Genomic DNA, 19,601 nt, shown 5'->3' with positions numbered 1-19,601 from the left:
ATTTTTATGCAGTTCTTGTGGTAAAATTAGGTGCCTCCGTTGAAATTTGGGTCACCTTATACTTGAGTATATGTGGTAACTGCTGTCAGTTATTTTGAAGGAACTATCAGGAAAGTTTCTTGCAGTCTCAACTGTCCAGGCTAGCAATCCGGGTCACTTCCTCTGAGGACAGGTGGAGAGCCCTTAATGCAGCCTGCTCCTCATCAACAGCTACGAACTCACAGCTCACGTGCGCCAACTGCTCTGATTATGTTTTCGTTATGAGAGATTCTGTAAGAAAGCTTAGTAACTCGATCATGGGATCAAATCAATAATATATTATTATTCATTGAGTTTAAATGAGCCTTACTGAACTATTATTTATTTATTCTGTGCCTACTACATGCTAGGCACTTAACTATTAATTTATAAATAAAATCTCTTAATTTATAAATAATGATGATAAAACACTGATGAGCACCAGGCGGAATAATGCAACTGAGGAGATTCCAAACCACTGAAACTTGAAGCGACCAGCAATTCCAAGCATCCCGAGCATCTGAGTGTCAGTGCCAGAAAGCTGGCATACACCGCGTTCCGAATAGAATCTTTCATTAGACTTGGAGGAATCTTGATCCAAGCAAGCCTACTGATCCTTGGTGGCAATTAGCAGTTGTAGTAATATGACCCTACTTAAAACAACTGGGCAGGCAGCCTCAACCTTTGGTGACCCATCAGCAAGAGATAGTACTGTGCATTTCATTTATTAAAAATTCCCTCATAAGTAGCTTGCTTAAAAGCTTGAGAATTTTAAACTTATGATGTCCAAATGTAATATAAATGGAATATTATTCAAGTCATATGTGACTTTATGGCTCTCTACATATATTTATGGCTGAAAAATATAGATTACACAACATTTGCCAATTCAACATTTTTCATGTGTATACTTTAGTGAGCCCAATTACACATCTCTTCACATATCTGCTATTTTGCTAACCAACAGTTTGCATGTATGACAACAGTAAAAACCCACTATCTGATTCTTTTGCACCCTAATTGTGAAGTTCAGCCTCACATCTTGAAGGGTCCAAGGGACGCCTATGTAATTAAAGGGAAAAAATTAAGAAAAGACAGACAATAATTTGGGGGTTCTCACCTCTTCCATGATTTCAAGAGCCAGGTCCATGCAGAGAGAGAGAGATAATATATTCCCAACATCCATTTATATACTCTCAAGGCACACAAGCCCTACTGATTACAGGTACCCATATGTAATGAGTCAAGCTGTACCCTTAACCCTAGAGGTCCCTGAGTTCATTGGAGGAGTAACCCAACACCAGTGCTGGGGCAGGTAAGGGGGAGTGACTGCCCCCTGAGTAGGGAGAGCAACAGCGCATGTCTGCACCTATAGTCAAAGTTGCCAGGCCAAATAGCAATCAGCCATGTGCTGTAAGAGGTAACTTTAAGGTAGCACTATTATGGCGGATACTGTGGGGATCAATATTAATTACGAGAATGTGATTGGGGCTCATCTCTAACAAGTGTGAAGACCCCCCTCCACCCTAGAATTGTAGCCTGCCAGACTTCTTAAAATATGAGAATAAATAATTCATCCACATACACTCTTCTTCCCATTCCTCAGTTTCTCGCACCTAATGATCGATGCCTTGTAGTAATGAACATGAAGGTGCTAGGCTAGAGTGTTGCTCCCTGTAATGGTTAAGGTTATTTGCCATTGCAGCTGGGTCATGATTCTCATTTGTCTGGCACTCACCGTATCTACTCAAGTATAAGCTGACCCGACTATCAGCCAATGCACCTAATTTTATCACAAAAACTGCATTAAAAATGTGCTGAAAAACTCAGTTTATACATGAGGCTATACATTATGTAGTGATAAAGAAGACTAGTTACTAATAATGTAAATCATCTTTCATTTTATAATTTGATGTGGTCATCCTCCTTTTTTGCATAATTCAAATTTTCACATAACAACCTGATCTTTGGAACTAACCAAGTTGATATGTGAGATGTGGGTATGCACCGTCTGTGTTGTGCAACCATCCCCAATATGTGCTGCCACATGTTCCACTATTACAGATATAAATGCACGTCTTCCAAAGCAGTGATTCCCTCCCACCCACCCACCCCTGTCCTCTTCCCTCTCATCCCTAGTAATCACTGTTAAACGCATTAAGGGGATTGTATGGCTATTTCTAGAGCAGTGTAAATGCCTTCGTCATTCTGTTGGCCAGGACTCAATCGCATTGCCACAACTAATTGCAAGGGAGCCTTCAAAATGTAGTCAAGTTGTTGATGCAGAAAGGAAAGAAATTAGTTTTAGTAAACAGATGGTCTACCTCAGCCGTACTAGCAATTTCTACTTACCAAGCGTATTAGAAGGACTGGAAAACTTGAGGATGAATGATGAGGTATGTTCCAAATTTCAGCCGGAAGTCAGAGTTCTAATTATATGACATTAGTCATAAAGTAGCATCACAGACATATTTTGAACTCACAACCTCAGGGCAAACTTTAAGATAGCAACGGACTGGACTAAAACTGTTGTTGCAGAAGTTTCCCATGGAAAGACCAGCTGGTTGTCTCCGGGAAAATACACCAAGCTGTAGCAGCTGACCCCATCTCCCTGGAGTAAGGATATTAAGCATCCAAGCACAGAATTTGCTGATATAAAGAAGATTGCCTCAGACACTTGTTTCCAAACAAGCAGCCATGTAATTGAGATGTCAACCAAGTCCACAGAAGCACCCAAACGTCATTGACAAGATTGTAAATCATGTAATCTAAAGCCAAAGGAGGGAAGAGTAGCAAAGCCTAAATTGTGAGATTCTGGTTTGTAGAAGGCTCTGGATGACAGTGGAAGATCAAGAGACATTTGTGAGATCTCCACTGGAAATAAGCCTCCAGTGGTGTACCTCTATCCACATGGAGGGATGAGAATAAACGGGTTACCAAACAGAGTGCATAGGAGAGATGACACGAGGAGATCGAAAGGATAAACCTGACTTGAACAGTTGACACCTTGTCAGCTAATCCCCTCACTGATACACTTCAGGTATGATCTGGTTTCCAACATTTGTGTGTGTGTTTTCACATTGGGGTTTATCTATGAAGTCTTTTGTCATTTAGGATATCCTTCTTGAATTTTTGTTATATGTTTTTCTGGTTTTCAGTATGTGAAACCCAGGATTGATGACCCTTTAGAGACAGCAAGTAGAATAAGGGTTCCTGAGGGTACAGTGGGGGAGGAGGGGTAAAGAGAAGATATGAAGGAGTCGAGAAGACAGAGAATGTCTTGAAATCAATTGCGGTAGCAATTGTACAATATTGCCTGACATGATTGAACCATGGAATGATATTATATCTCTATTAGCTCCCAATAAAATAGTTTTGAAAAAATATTGCCAGAAACATTAAAAAGGAAACCAAAATGACCCCCCAACTCCAGGGTTCCTCTTGATGAAAGATTATATATATCTTTTGTCTATCATATATATATATATATATATCCTTTGTCTATCATAGAAGGAGGAAATAAAGCTTTTAACACATCTATCATATATATATGATAGATATCTCATATATATATGATAGATAGATGGATGGATGGATGGATAGATAGATAGATGTGTTAAAAGCTTTATTTCCTCCTTCTATGATAGACAAAGGAGTCGTGGGGGTGGAGCAGATAACCACACGATCCACAGTGTGAACCCACTAGCTGCTCCAACGGCGACAAGTGAGGCTTTCTGCTCTTGTAAAGATTCACAACCTCCGAAACCCACAGAGGCAGTTCTGCTCTGTGCATCGGGTCACTGTGAGTCAGAATTGATGTGATATCAGAGAGTTTGGGGTTTGGTTTTAATGAGAAATGACTGGAATCAGTGGATGAAGTAAATGGTTAACCCTCTTCGCTGCTAATGAAAAGTTGCAGGTTCTAGTCAACAAAGAGGTGTCTTGGAAGAAAGACTTATTGATAACCAGAATAGAACTATAGCAGTTGACTTCTTGGCAACCAGTGGTATGAAAAATCATTCACATTTTCATCAGTACTCTCATTGTCCCTCTCTGATTTCCTGACTGTTGTGTAGTATCATTATATTCTCAATTATTTTAAGTTAATTCCTACAAATAACCCCTCTGGTTTTTAAGCCATTTTTCCCTAGCCTGATGCTGGTGCTTCCATTGTACTCATGAATATAGTAGACCATTCAGGGAGCAAAGTTAGGCAAACTTCCTAGCCATAACCGAACAGCTTAAGGGAATGAGTTGCTAGCCGTAAGGACTCAGGACCATAAGCTTGGGGCACGTCATGATCAACTGGCATAACATAGTCCATTGCCTTCTAAGAGGCAACTATTAGTCTTTTCCTGCCTGGAGCAAAGAAGAGTGAAGGAGATCAAAGACACATGGAGACAATGCACACACAGAGTTAATGGACAAACAGAAATTAGAAGTGGGGACAAAAACCGAGTGTCAATTAACAGGCTTTATTTGGAAAACAGACCCTCTTTCTAGTTGGAGTCCATGAGCTTGAGACCAGAAGAACTAGGTGGTGCCCAGCTGCCAGTGCCAGCCACTCAGAAAACCAAACCACCATGGAGTTGGTTCTTACTCATCGTGCGGCTATAGGACACACTATAACTACCCCTGTCAGTTTCCAGGGTATAATTTTTCTATGGGAGTAGAAAGCCCTGTCTTTCTCCTGAGGAGCTGGTTGAGGGGTTCAAACTGCTCATCTTGAGGTTAGCAACCCCTCTCATAACCACTAAGCTACCGGGGCACCTCAACTCTGAAGGGGTTCACAATATGAGGTTCTGAATAGAAAGGATTAAAAGACAGAACATAACTCAAAACCATTCAAAATACCAGGTTCAGTAGTCTGATAGAGATTGAAGGAGCCCCTGAAACTGTGGCTCTTAGTCACCTTTCATATCTGGAATTGATCTCACCCCCATGGCTCACATTTCATTGAGTTGCAAATTCCTTAGAGCAATCAACCATAGGAGGTTACAGGTCAGCATTTGCCTAGGGATGCAGCACAAAAGGTAGGAAGGAATAGGAAAGAGGGACAAGACAACAAGTGCTATTACTCTGTGATGATAAGATCAGTGTCACACAGTAAACAAAATGTGGGTGAATTGTTGGATGGATCAAAGACTTAAGTATAATTCACATAAGTATTAAGAGCATCATTGAAAAATAGGGATAAACTTAAGGGCCTTAATAGAAGGCATTAACACACTACCGAACATAACAAAAAATAGCCACACTATAGAAGACAATAAAGAACTGAGACCTGCGGAGAAGAGGCCATTTATGTACAACCAAAAACTTCATCAAAAAGGTCAACAGTGTGGTGAAGAAAGCTGATGGTGCTCGGCTATCAAAAGATAGAGCATCTGGGGTCTTAAAGGCTTGAAGATAAACAAGCAGCCATCTAGCTCAGAAGCAACAGAGCCCACATGGAAGAAGCACACCAGCCTGTGTGATCATGAGGTGTCGAAGGGATCAGGTATCAGACATCTACGACCCAGAACAAAATCATACCCAAGGCGAATGGGGGGAGTGGCACGGAGTGGAGACCCAATGCCCATCTGTAGACAGTTGGACATCCCTTACAGAGGGGTAACAGGGAAGAGATGAGCCAGTCAGGGTGCAGTATAGCAACAATGAAACACACCAACAGTCCTCTAGTTCTTTGGTGCTTCCTTCCAGAGCATGCACACTGCTACAGATAAGAGCCTGAAACACAGGGAATCCAGGACAGATAAACCCCTCAAGGCCAACAAGGAGAGTAGAGATATCAGGAGGATTAGGGGAGGGTGGGGGAGAAAAGGGGAATCGATCATAAGGATCAATAGAACCCCCTCCCAGGGATATGAATAATGGAGTGAGGGGCGACGAGGACAATGTAAGATATGGAAATAATCTATACCTTATCAAGGGGTTGTAAGGGAGGGCAGGGGAGGAAGGGGAAAGAAATGGGGAGCTGATATCAGGGCCTCAAGTGGGAAGAGAATGCTTTGAAAATGATGATGGTGGCATATGTGCAAATGTGCTTGACACACTGGAGGAATGTATGGATTGTGATAATAGATGTAAGACCCCCAATAAAAGTATTTGAAAAAAAAGCTAAGGATTCTACAATGAATGTAAGATGGTAATAAAATTGATTTACGTAACAAATGTGTATACTTAAGATATACAATAAACCATCAATATGCAAAAGGAATTCAATAGAGAACCCACAGATTAGGAAAAAAATATTCAGTAGTAATACATCAGATAAAGGACAAATCTCCAAAATTTTTGGAAAATTACAACATCTTAACAACAAAAACACAAATAATCCATTCAAAAAATGAGCACAAGACATGACTAGGCAATTTACCAAAGACGACATACAGGCAGCAAATAACCATATGAAGAAATGTTTGCAACAATCAATGATAAGAGAAATACAAATTAAAACAACAGTGAGATATCACCTCACACCAACACTTTGAGCACATTCAGTGAAATGGAAATTAACAAATGCCGGAGCAGATATGGAGAGATTAGAATGCTTGGACATTGCTGCTGGGACTGGAACTGCACAACCCTGTGGAAACCAGCATGGCAATTCCTTAACCAGATGCAAATCCAAATACCTATGATCCGGTGACCCGCAGTCGCTCTACTGAGTACCACACAAACAAACAGATGTACACCTATGTTTGAGGCAGCAATTCCCACAATAGCAAAAACAGAGAAACAACCAAAAACCCCAACTATAGAGAAATGGATAAGGAAGCTCTGGTACCTTCATACTATGGAATTCTGTGGATCAATAAAAATCAATGATAACTCTTAAATACCGTAAGACCCGGACAAAACTAGAAAACATGATGCTTAGCAAACTCAGACAATCTTACAAAGCTAAACATTTTATGTCATCATGTTTAAGGAAAAACAAAGAAGAGGAAATGTGGGGACCAAAAATAAAGGAGGATTTCACACAAAATGAACAAATAAGTAATGGGGAGGGGGTGGGGGCAGGGGGGAAACCCTCCAGATTCCTTACCCCTCACATCTAAGTAAGGGTCTGAGTAGCTAAAAAAGTAGGAAAAGTCAAACAGATGTGGACTTGGAGTCTTTAATGGCATTCAAATTCATTTAAAACATTTTTTTAAAGATGTATGATTTGTTACTGGAGAAATTAATTCTTTTGTAAACATTCACCCAAATAACAATTAAAAGTTTTAAAAAGAAAAAAAAGTTTTAAAAAGTGAATTTGTGTGCTTTTATTGTATATCTTTATACTTTTAAATGTTGCTAAAATTATAGTGTATAGTTTTCAAAAAGTATGTGAACATTGAATAGTTATATAATCATGAACAATAATGCTATTTGAAATTAAGCTAACAATCCCCTATAATAAAGATAAAACCTAGATATTAGAATGTGGGACAAAATTGCCATCAGAACCTGATTAGAAGATTATAATTGTCTATTTTCTTTTAATAAGCAAACATGAAAAATGATTCAAGTATTTCTTTGGTTCTGTTTTAATCTTTGTTTTTATATAAAACTTTTTAACGTATTAGAATCCCAAGAACTAACTTACGTCATGTAGCTGATTTTATTATTCTTTAAAAAGACTTTTGTAAATAGTTTTATTTTTAAGTAAGTACATGGTAAGCCACTCCTATGGGACCTTCAGTTTCGTCACCAGTAACATGAGCATAAATGTTGGCTACCATTTTACATCATTTCTCTTGATGCTCCATCAAACCAAGGGCTTGTGTACAACTTGGATAAAACGTCTCCCATTGCTCTGAGAGAGCTGAGTCATTATGAATTAATTGTATTGGTGCTTGTGAATCAACCAATCTCATCATTAAAAGACTGATTTTATATACTATTAATACTAAGCTATATGATGAGAGGATTTATTTTTTGAATAGAGCTAGGGCCTGGCATAGAAGTAGTTGGCCAATTATTATTTCATTGAATAAAATGCTTAATTTTAGAAGACATGTTGGAAATTAATCTTCAGTTTCCACAAATTAAAACACAAAAAACCCTCACTGCCATTGAATCGATACTGACTTATACCAATCTTATGAAAGAGAGTTTCTGACTGTACTGTTTATGGGAGTGGAAAGTCCTGTTATAAACTGAACACTATCTAGCAGTTTTCACATGTGAAGCTATAAAGGGCTTCATGTGGACATTTTATGCCCCGCATTGATGAAGCCAGCTGAAAGGTGAAAATGTTAGATGCTAAAGTAACAAAATGTTGTTTTGATTTATTCCTTGGCTCAATTGATAAATTGCTTAGAGAAGGTCTCAAAGGAAGGTGGAGGTGAGAAAATCATTTCAAGACCATGGTTACTGCCTATCATGTCATGAATAACAAAGGCTGGAATTCATGTCAGGGGTTGAAAAACTGCTAAGAAATTCTCTCTGCTTATACAAAAATACCCCTATCTAATATTTAGGTTTATTTATTATTCCTAAGACATCTCACAGTAAACTTATGAAATGTATCACACTACATCTATTGATCTATATTTTTAGATGAAGACCAAAGAGCTGTGAGAATTTTATCAAAGAGCCAGGTAGTAAATATTTTAAGCGTTGCAAGTCCAACGGTTTGCCATACCTATTCAGCTCTGCCAAGGGTGTGGCTGTGTTTAAATGAACCTTTATCTGCAAAAGCAGGCCCCGAGCAGCTTTCTTAGTTCGATGATCCCTGGTGTAGACTATAAATGTCCTGACCAACTTATTCCTAGCTTTTAGTATCAGGAAGCCACCATTTCCCTTGCAGTGTGTTATTAACAAAACAGATGAAAGCTGTGCATATATTATAAATGGATCCGTGCTTCGAGTGTGCAGGCTGGTGATCAACGTTAATGGCAATTATTTCAAGCACATTGAAATAGACCTGGAGTATCCAACTCCAATTTGATTTGATGACTCCTAAGGCATTTGTAAATTTTGTTATATGGATATGTATGGTGCGTAGTCAAGGTCTTCAGTTGACTGGTTTCTCGTTTTCATGTCACATTAAGGGATGAGTGTCAAGGCAATCTTGCAGCCTTGAGCTAAGACGCAAGAAAAAAAGGAATATTAAATAAAAAAACAAGGCTCACAGAAAGCGATGAACTATTTAGGAAGCAAAGGTATCTAGAAACAGAGCAGGCATACCAAACTAATTTCAGAGTGTGACATCTCAGTTCTGACTCGTAATGACCCCGTAGAGCAGAGTAGAAGTGTGACCTTGAAGAAACAATAGGCAGCAACACCGCGATTGCCTTTAACAATCGTCATCTTCTCTTCTTTTACCACCACCAGTCCAGAGCACCATCATCTCAACTTCATCGTTACAAATGTCTCTTGGTCTTTCTGCTTCTTTTTCTCCGCAGTTCGTCCGCCCCTGGTAGCCAGAGGGATTCTTTGAAAGCACAGGTCTGATTTTGTGTCTCTTCCACTGCAAGCCTGTTAGTACTTCATAATCATTTCATTTGGAGTAAAATTTAAATGCCCTAGTAATCTTTGTGCCCCTGATGCTCTGGTCCCTTTGCCTTCAACCCTCCCTCCAGACACTTGTCTCTATACTGTATCATGGATTAAATTGTGCCACCACCACCCCACCCCCACCAAAATGTGTTGAAATCCCAATCTACATTATAGTCTACTATAATGAATCAGGTAAGGTGGATCCTAAGCCTAATCACTTCTGAATTATGTGAAAAACAGCATAGACATAGAGACAGGCAAGCACACACCCTGGGGGATGGAGATGCCATGAGAATCTTCCAAACTAAACCAAAACAAGAAATGCCTAGGACTACTGGCAAGAAATAAATCCATATAAGTGAGTCCCTGTCCTTTTGTTTTGTGGTGGCCGACGTGTTGCTAGAATGCAGGAAGGCATGTCGAAGCCATTTCAGACAGTGGCCGCTTCCTCCACACGGGTCGGTTTCGGCAGTGCTTTCAAACTAAGGCAGATTAGGGAAACAGACCTGGCAATCGGAGAGGTGACCTGAGGCGTGCGAGGCAAGTGACCGTCCAAGATGACAGCTCAAGGAAGTAGAGAGCAGAGTGCAACCCCCGACGTTCTGACGCCAGAGATCACACTCTGAACTGCCTCTGGTTTGTTACTGTCCGGTGCCGTTGAGTTGGCTCTGACCCATAGCAACCCCATGCAGAACAGAGCAAAACACTAACTGGGCCTGCGCCATCCTCACAATTGTTCCTACGAGTGGGCCCATTGCTGCAGCCACGGTGTCAGTGCATCTCCTTGTAGGCGTTTCTCTGCCCTTCCACTTGACCAGTGACGTCCTTCCCCAGGGACTGGTCTCTCCTGACAATATGTCAAAAGTATGTAAGACAAAGCCTCGCCCTCCCGGCCTCTAAGGGGCCCTCTGGCCGTACTTCTTCCAGCCCAGATAAGTGCGTTCTTTCAGCAGTTCACGGCACTTTCAAGATTCTGCTCCAGCACCGCGCTTCACATGCGTCCATTCTTCTCCATCTTCCTTATCCAGTGTCCAATGTTCACATGTGTGTGAAGCAACAGAAAATGCCATGGCTTGGGGCAGGCGCATCTTAGTCCTAAACTGACATCCCTTGCTTCCCAGTATTCTAAAGAGGCCTTGTGATGCAGATTTCCCTAAGGCAAGGCACCTTTCGATCTCTTGACTGCTGCTTTCCTGAGCACAGATTGTGGTGACAAGCAAGACAAAATCCTTGACAACTTCAACCTTTTCTGGTCCCTAGAAAATAACATTCCATACTCTGGTTCTGACACTCGCCACAGAAAAAACTTGTGTGAAATTTTCCGCCAGAATAGAGAGCTGTTAGTGCCACGCGATATTTTGTCACCATGGAATTAGACATCATTTTAATGTGATAGATGGTCTTTGGGCTTGGTCAGTCTTCAATATTAGCAATTCTATAAACTGAGTAGCATCCACCAACTTTCAGCTCAGTTTTCTGTGAAAGCGCCCCAGTCTTGCATACACCTCTGTGTTGTGCCGAGAGGAAATGGATGTCTTCTGATGTGAGGATTCAAAGGTGGGAGGAGAGGCCTATCCATGCTCAGTGTCCCTCACACACCAATAAAATCTGGTATTGACTAAGGATAATAAGAATGACACATGGGAAGGTGACATAAAGGAGCCATCCATCCTCCGTTGCTGTCATTGAGCCTATAATTAAACACTCCCATAGAATAGCCCCTTCTGCTCCACTTCTGGCTTAGCTAACGTGATCCTTTGCTGGACTGTAGAAAATAGAATTTTGCATGAATGAGGATTTCTATCAATTCATCAAACCAAGTGAAAATGTGTATCATCTACAGGATGATGGCAGAAATCCATTTGTAGCTCCCTGTTGCTATAGTCATGTGTGAAAGTACCCACAGGGGAAGATATTTTCCTGTAAAAAAAAACACTTATTTCCCTCTGATGGAAATGGCTGCACAAATTATACTGCCAAATGAGCTGCTTTCACAAACCCAACAGAAGGCCTCGTAAACTACACTGAGCTCACAGCTCATGGCCTCGTCTTACCTGGTGACGAGGCAGCCTCATTAAGAAGCCTGGGTCCTCGTTGCCGCTCTGAGGATAAATCATTTCCCAATTATTCAACTCTTGGTTTTCTGACACGGACAGCAGAATCACTGGATTTGGCTAAGGCACTTATTCATTTATCTATTTTTATTAGATGACCATGAATGTGGAATTTTCCCTCCCCTTCTCATTAGGTAAAGAAGAGAGGTGGCAGCAGTCATTTATTGTCATTAGTAAAGGATGCTCGCCTTTAGCGTTGTGATCTTTTAACATCGCTACGAGATCAAATTGACATTGGCAACTGGAAAGTTTAGATGGGAAACGTCGTGGGCAGTGAGTTTCTGTTCATGGGAGAGATGATTCCAAAATGGAAGGGGGAGAATGGCCATGGAACTTAAAGACTGAAACCAAGCCCTTGCATTGCAGATGGCTCCACAAGCACAGTGGTGACTTGATGGTATGTTCTATTGTGCGTTTGCTCAACAGCAGCAAATAAGATGAAAATAATTTCTCTTTAAAAATAGGAGTTGATGTTCTTGGTCTCTAAGGACAACCAATTTCAATATTTGTTAGTAGGTCATGAACCATGCCCATATTTGGTATTTTTAAACTTTGGGCTAAAGAAAGAATTAACGCAATATTTATCAGAGAGATGTAGCATCTGGGTATTTTTTCCTAAAAAATAAATGGGCATGAAAAGATGCGCAGAGAAGAAAGGAAAGTGATTGGACAGGAAGCGTCAAAACCGGTCCAGATTATGTTAAAAGCTTCAGTCTCTCCAGGCAATTTATTCCCAATTCCACAAACCCAGAAGCAGGACATTTGCATCTTTAATACTCTCACTAATAATATAAACGACCTGTTGATTTAGTGCAGAGCCCAAACTAGGAGGTCAAACATCAACTTGTTTGTGTTGGCTTTTCTGTGGAGCCAGATCGCGCTTGTGTCTCTGGCCTGCATAGCAGTTGGCTCAGACCCAGCAGCAGTAGATCAGGACCAGGCAGAGCATTTGTTCACAGGATCTTAACCAGACCTCGGCGTGCAGCCTGCTCAGCCCTGCCTAACTTCCTCTCATTTCGGTCCCAGCAATTCCGCTCCCATGCTTGGTGGGTGGTCCATGAATTTATAAGACGCACCTGGATGCTTCGCTATAGAAAGGGACTGCAAAAAGTTCCTAGAAATAATTCATTTTCTTCCACTCCTATTTTTCCTTGATTTTTTTTTTTTTTGAAGCCCCTTGGTACTGTCATTGCTCAACTGTTTTCCTCTTCCTAATCCCAAAACACAGGAATCGGCCATTTCCCTCCCCGGATTGTTGGCCAACAGTTCCACCCATCAATTCACAAAGTAAGTGGGAATTCAGGAAAATTCAGACTCCTTCCACTTTTATCAGCTTACCACATTTACATTTAAAAATCTCCTGTATGGCAGTGTTTACCCTTAATGATCTATTGTTTTCATTGGCACTTCTTTACGTAGTCATTGATGGGTGTCTAAACCGTCCTGGTGCCTGCAACCTGCAGATTGTTTAATCTAGTTCTGTTGTTTTAAACTCAATTGGACTAGTTTTAGTCCTTCTTGATCTAGAAATCATGACTCAATGTGCCAGTCGTTACCTGTATTTCATATGACAAAACATGGAAATGCAAGGTAATGGACACGTTGTTATGTTACAAAGAAGAGTCAGGAAAATGTTCCCACCATGAATTAAAAATCTGTTTTCCCCGGTGTGACTTGCCTGCTGAAACTCCCCGGCCATTCTCCAGGCCCCCAAAATCCTTCCCAACCTCTGTGGCCAAACCCCAGGAAGGACCACCTGTGGCCCCAGAGTATTCTCTTATTGCTGATTGCGTGTATTTCTGAAGCCACTGCAAGTTCATATGGCAGAACCTATGAGGAAGGATCAGCAGCCACCGATGCGTGTGTATGTTTGTGCACGCGCGCGCGGCATTCAGAGTCAGGCATCTCAGACGTAAGCAGACAAAGACACAAAACACATGCTGGTTCAATTTAGGAAAGAATTACTATTTTGGGCTACCTTGATCTTCAGTCTCCTTTGCTTCCAGCTACTGAGAAATTTTCTTTGCAAGTACCTTTTTCTTTCAAATATGACCTGCTTTTCTAAATTCAACTCTATTTTCCCTGAGTTCCCCCGAGGAAATTAGAACTGCATCTCTCCTCTTTCCCTCAGGTAACTCCAGGATCTTTGCCCAAGACTCACCCCGTTATGCCCTCCTCTTCAACACACCTCACCAACTACTCCTTTTCAGTCTGCCCTCTGCCTCCCACAGGAGGCAGAGTTTCTTATTTCCATTAGAACTGTTTTTTTTAAGATACAAACTAATCACACATTTTTTTCTTTAAGAACTAAAGCATCTTTTAAGCTTTCATTAAATACATAATTAGTTCTGATCATTAATAAACATAAGCAAAGTCATTTAGCCAAAATGGCCATAGTCCTGCAGCAGAAATCGCACCCAAGCTGCCTGACTCCGAGGCATGTTGCAGAGATTCTTTCAAGGGTGCTTCTCCAGAAAGGCAATAAGCCAGGCCCACCATGTCCCACTGGGTGGTCGCGGTGGTCAGTAAAAGTAGAACTTAAGCCCAGGGTTCTTCGCACTCTTCATTCCGCCCCAGGCTTCACTGAGGATTACCCATGTTCCCCTCTGCTCACCCATACCATATTTTCATCAAGCCACAAAAAGAAAGTTGCCCTTGAAGAGTACCCTCTCCATCACATATTGCAGTGGATATATTTATAAGTGTAACTTGAAATGACTTTCAAACTATGTATTTTTATACTTGAATGGGTCTAGTCCATTAAAACCATTAGTTTATGAAAACATAGTTTAAATATTTAATACAAAAGCTAAAATGAACATCAGAGTTGCCCTTAACTGATGTGCAGAATGTTCCATTAACTAAATAGTAATCACGTTGAGATGCCAGCTGGCTAAGAGCTCAGATTAAATCCGGGTTGGAGGTTAAAGAGCCTTATTTGTTGTCTAAGCTGCCTCGTTGTATACAATGGCTTGTGTCGCAGTCAGATTGCTCTGAGAAACACACAGGGATTGTCATGTGCGCGAGTGCTTTCTGACCCGTCTTAGCAATGAGACCCATTAGAGGGGAAAGGACAGGGTCGGCAGTGTGGTGTGTGGATCCAGGCTGCTCATCCTTTTTCAGCCTCTGAAAGTACAATGCAGATAAAATGCAAGCAGTAAAGCGCATCTCCAGCATGGAACATGCTGCACAGACCCTGGGCTCCAGGTAGTTGTAGGAGGCTAACGGGGTAAATTACAGCAAGCTTCCCTTTTTGGTAACTCAGCGATGGCTTTTCAAGCCTCCTCTCAGAGTCCAGAGGACGGTGTGTTCTCTTTGCTGAGCGGGCTACGAATAAGTACTTCTTTGCAATTAATAAATTAAGCAGCTTGGCGTACAATTTTTTTTGGCCAGATTTATTTATGTTCATTTTTATTGGATGGATCAAAATGTGAGGGCCATTTTCCTAACTAGACCTGAATTTTTGTTTCTGTCAAGTTCCCCAAAGAAAGAATAAACGTTTTTTTCTGGCTTTGATAAAATGTTAAACCTCCCTGTCTTCATTTTTAACATTCAATACGTATCAAGATTGATCACCAAGCTGTCCTGGCTTCTCCCTTTTTGGGCTTGTGTATTAAATGAAAACTTTCTCTGCCGTCTATTAATAAAACCTGCTGGGTGACTTCCAAGATAGCTTGGCCATATAAAGCTCCCTACTGTCCATCTTTAAGCAATTTGGGAGTGGACTCTCCATGAACTATATGGAAATGCATGGAAAATAAAGTATGTGGTGTCATTCTAAAGTCGTGTCCAAGGAAAACTCATTTAATGCATTTATCGTTCAACCTGATAGGTCTAAGTCTATTAAAGGGATGCTCCTTTTTAGGCGGTGTTTGCAGGTCTTATTCTTTACAATGGCAAATTGCTAAACATCTAAAAATACATATGTAAATCACTGTCGTGTTGATCAAGTCAGTATTAAAAACAACAACAACACACCCACTGCCTCCTGGTGGATTCTGACTCCCAGTGCCTGTTTAGGACAGAGTCGAATTGTTCCACAGTTTCCAGGGCTGGGAAGCTTTCTGTAAACGGACTGCCTCATCTTTCTCTCTTGGAGTAGCTGCTGAGTTCGAACTGCCGGCCTTTGTGTTAGCAGCTCAATGTTTCACTCACTGCGCCCCAAACAAATATTTAAATATTTGTAGTTTTGATAAAATAAATAGAAAAGCAAAACCAAAGCCCATTGCCATCAAATTGATTCTGACTTACAGCAATCCTGTTAACCGTAGGGATCCAAACTAAGCAACTGAAAGGACCTCAAGCCCTTCTAGATGGATGTTGTCTGTTAGTTGTCATAGAATCAGTTCTAACTCGGGCAACCCCGTGTGTCAGAGTACAACTGTGCTCTGTGACGCTTTCAACCCTATGAACTTGGAAACAGATGGCCATCCAAGGGTGGTTTTGAACTACCAACGGTTCACTAGTATTTGAGCACTTAACTTGAAGTTTGTGCTACCCAAGGACTTCTTCCAGGTGGATTGTCCTTGATCAGTCAGCTCCCTGGACTGGATGCCTCTCGTTTCAGATAGAGTGTCCTACTTTCTAATGAAACCTGCCTCCATCCAAGCAGACAAAGGAAGTTGCCAAACAACTTTAAGCAAATCCCAAACTGGATTCAAAATCAGCAGCACTTCTTTCTAACCATCATTTTTGACAAGTTTTTAACTTTTCACCTTTGCATCATTCTCATTGCAAAAGCCCGTCTACCTCATGTGTATGAAACTGCCTATGCAAAGCCACGCATCAGTAGTTCTCGATCTTCAGCCCAGACTCTGCCTTCTCCATTGCCCCACCCAATTCGCTGTCCTACCTTTTCCTCTCACTGACTCCAGGTTTGAAGGTTCCTTTTGGATCCACACTATTACTTTCTTGTTAGTGGGTTTTGTTCAACAGTTTATAATAAATTATCTCAGAGTATAATTTAGAGCAAAAAGTGTGAAAGACATTGGTCCAGACTGATTTTTTTTGTTTCTTTAGTCTACAATTACCATAATTAAATGTATTCATTTATATGAAATACAAGCCCAAAACAAATAATACTTATTAGATGTCAGACTGTGAGCTAAACACTGGTTAAAAAACAAAAGACAACATACACACACAGTCCCATAGACAAGGGACTACTGGAAGAAAATAATTAAATCAATGATTGGATACTAATCCTATATTCAATTACAAAATGGCATATGCTAAAATACTAATTGCAAAACCAATAATAATGGCAAAAATGTTGCTAATTTGACTTAAATACTTGCTGTAAGTAATAGTTATGGCTGGTCTTAGTTCATCTTTATAACCATCCTACATAACTGGAACAATTATTATCCCCCCTTTTTAGTAATTTGGGCCTGGAAAGGTTCAAAACTTGTCAAACATAATGGTTAGAAAGAAGTGCAGCTGAGATTTGAATACAGTTTGGAATTCAGATCTAGTTCTAACTTCAAAATCCCTTGTTTAATGGCTCTTCCTTTGTCTGCTTTGATGGAGGCTGGTTTCATAAGAAAGTGAGACACTGTCCTCCCCAAGCAAGAGGGACACTGTGGTGGTTTGAAAGTGAAAGTCATGAGCACCGAAAACACTGGAAATGATGGCAATGCGAGGAACAATCCCATTTCACTCACCAAAGTATCAGGTTAAGGATGAAGCTCCTTAATGTAAAATCTAAGAAAGCAAGTTGAAGAGGTATTTGGGACTAAGTTGGGTTTCTCAGACCATACACGATAGTACCTACTGAGTGAGTAATCTTTTTGAGTACTATCTTATTTTAATACATTTATTGATCAAAGATCCAATTTATTTTCATGATGGAAGAGTGAACTAATTACTTTGAGTTAATTAAATGAAGCGATTACAAGCTGAATCTAGTATATCAATACCTGTGGGGAATCATCCTCATATAGTTTAAGTGTGGGGGGGCAAAAGGAATTGGGGGCAGGGTGAGGAGTGCTCTAGAAAGAAAATTTAAAAATCATCTTTACCCTGCTCCTGTCTTATACACACGCACACAACTTGTAGCTTTAGGTATGTTTTTCCATGTGCCATTTCCAAGATCACTCTTCCTAGTCCTAAACTGCAAAATAATAGCCACCTTTTCATCTTCCATGACAGCCGTGTAGCTTCTATGTGAGGTTCTCTGGGTTCTTCTCCTATTGCCCCTTCTTAAAGCTTCCAATTAGCATTTCTTTTTTATCAGCTTCTAAGTTTTTAGAATATATGCATAAAAAATCAAATTCAACTGGTTATGTTCCCCTTATGAACACGAGGTGTTGTCAAGACTGGGGAAATAGCTGTTGACTAAAAAAAGATTTGGTGTGACAAAACGGAATTGTATCAATTTTGTTTTGTGTTGTTGTTGGTTTTATTTATTTGTGTATTTCTGAGGACAGAGAGATTGCAGTTTTGTTTTCTTCTCTTTCCTTAGAGCATAGCTCAATGTGTGATTTAAGAAGAAATTATTTGTTGAGTGAAAGATCAAATGAATGAGTAAAAGATAGAAATTTCAAACATACAAATTCCTGGGCACTAGTATAAACCAATATTTCCCCCCACTAAATAGTAAATTGGTGAGCAAATAGTTCAGAAAGCAGAATGAAGCATTTTGGTTTATTTGGGTTTTAGATTGGTGGGGCAGGAATGGAATGTTAGGCTGTTACTTTTGGCCCAAGAATAATCTAATCTTGTAAAGATAGTTCCACGTCAATAACAGCTCCTACTAGGAAAGACCAATAGTCTCTGAACTGGATGCAGGTGAGCTGAAAGGACCTGAAGGTAGCTGTGTCATAGAGGGGCCAGTTATTTATAGCTTCATTACAACCTTAAATGAAATATCTGTATTTCTTCTGGACTTAATGAAGCCACAAATAACCAGCTCTTTGCTGGGGCTTTGGTTTGTTTTTTAACCATATGTAAAATTCAATTTATATTTCACTAGCTCTCCCACCATAGCAGGTACACAGACTGGCACGTTAAAGACAATTCGGTAAGTGTCCCGCTGTGTTACCTGCCAGGTCTAGGCAAAAAGATAAGGAGAATCAGTAGGACCACTCCAGACTAGGAAGAGAAAATTCACTTTCCATCAAGCCCACCAGCCAACTCCTCAATTCAACTGCTTGCTCGGCGCCCCCTCTTGGCCTCATTAATGTGGACAGGGGTCTGCTCCAGCTACTAAAGTGACTGTGCTGTTGTGTTTTTCAGTTTTCAGGACTTTACCTTCTGTCTTTCTTCACCATCCTGATTGGGCTGGTTCTCTACTCCTCCACCTCCACTTACATAGCCCAGGACCCCCGAGTGTACAAGCAGTTCCGCAATCCTTCGGGACCCGTTGTGGACTTACCAACTACAGCCCAGGTGGAACCGTCTGTCACCTACACCAGCCTGGGCCAGGGAACCGAAGAGGAGCTCCACGTCCGTGTGGCCTAGGATGAGGCCCTCCCTGCCCGCTGAGGGCAGCTCAGTGCCATGTGTTCACCCATCATATATGTATTGTATATAGAGAAAGGTATTTCGTAGGTGCAGTTTACATAGGTGGACTGGAAGGTAGCAAGTGTGAAAGCCTGCCAAAGGAGCAAAGCCACCGTCACTGGAGATGCAGGCTCCAACCCGCCTCGCTTGGAGAGATGCCCATCTAGCGTGTGCCCCATCACGAACCCCTTGCATCAATTGCTGCGAAAAGTCTGATAGCAAGAGCAAGTGTTCTTCTTTGTATCATTGCTGTTACTCTTAGTGCACCAATTTGTCAGGAGGAGGTTTGGTACCCCGATGGAAACCATTGCCAGAACCCACATGTCGTTACGAGAGCGTCTACTTTCTATGGCAGGTCACTTTTTGAAATCACCCTTTCCTGTTTTGTTTTGGCACAGACTAAGTGTGTGGTAGCGGCATAGGAGCTCCACCCGTGAGAAGTTTCTTTAGCTAGGAACCCGACCTCGTGGCTCA

The 19,601-nt window shown here is 41.0% G+C and overlaps 1 protein-coding gene across 1 annotated transcript in view; it reads left to right on the top strand.

The window, feature by feature from the left end:
• Window positions 1-19,158, top strand: part of SLC35F1 (solute carrier family 35 member F1) — a 493,442-nt gene extending 474,284 nt beyond the window's left edge. The window contains exon 8 of the mRNA XM_075553951.1: window positions 18,861-19,158. Within this exon, the coding sequence (XP_075410066.1) occupies window positions 18,861-19,085 (225 nt within the window). The 3' untranslated portion in view covers window positions 19,086-19,158. The remainder of the gene's footprint in view (window positions 1-18,860) is intronic.
• The last annotated feature ends 443 nt before the right edge of the window (window positions 19,159-19,601 follow it).

Source organism: Tenrec ecaudatus, chromosome 7, assembly GCF_050624435.1.
Source record: "Tenrec ecaudatus isolate mTenEca1 chromosome 7, mTenEca1.hap1, whole genome shotgun sequence".
Taxonomy (NCBI): Eukaryota; Metazoa; Chordata; class Mammalia; order Afrosoricida; family Tenrecidae; genus Tenrec; species Tenrec ecaudatus.
Note: the sequence above shows the minus strand (reverse complement) of the source record. Positions and strands in the feature narration are given on the sequence as shown.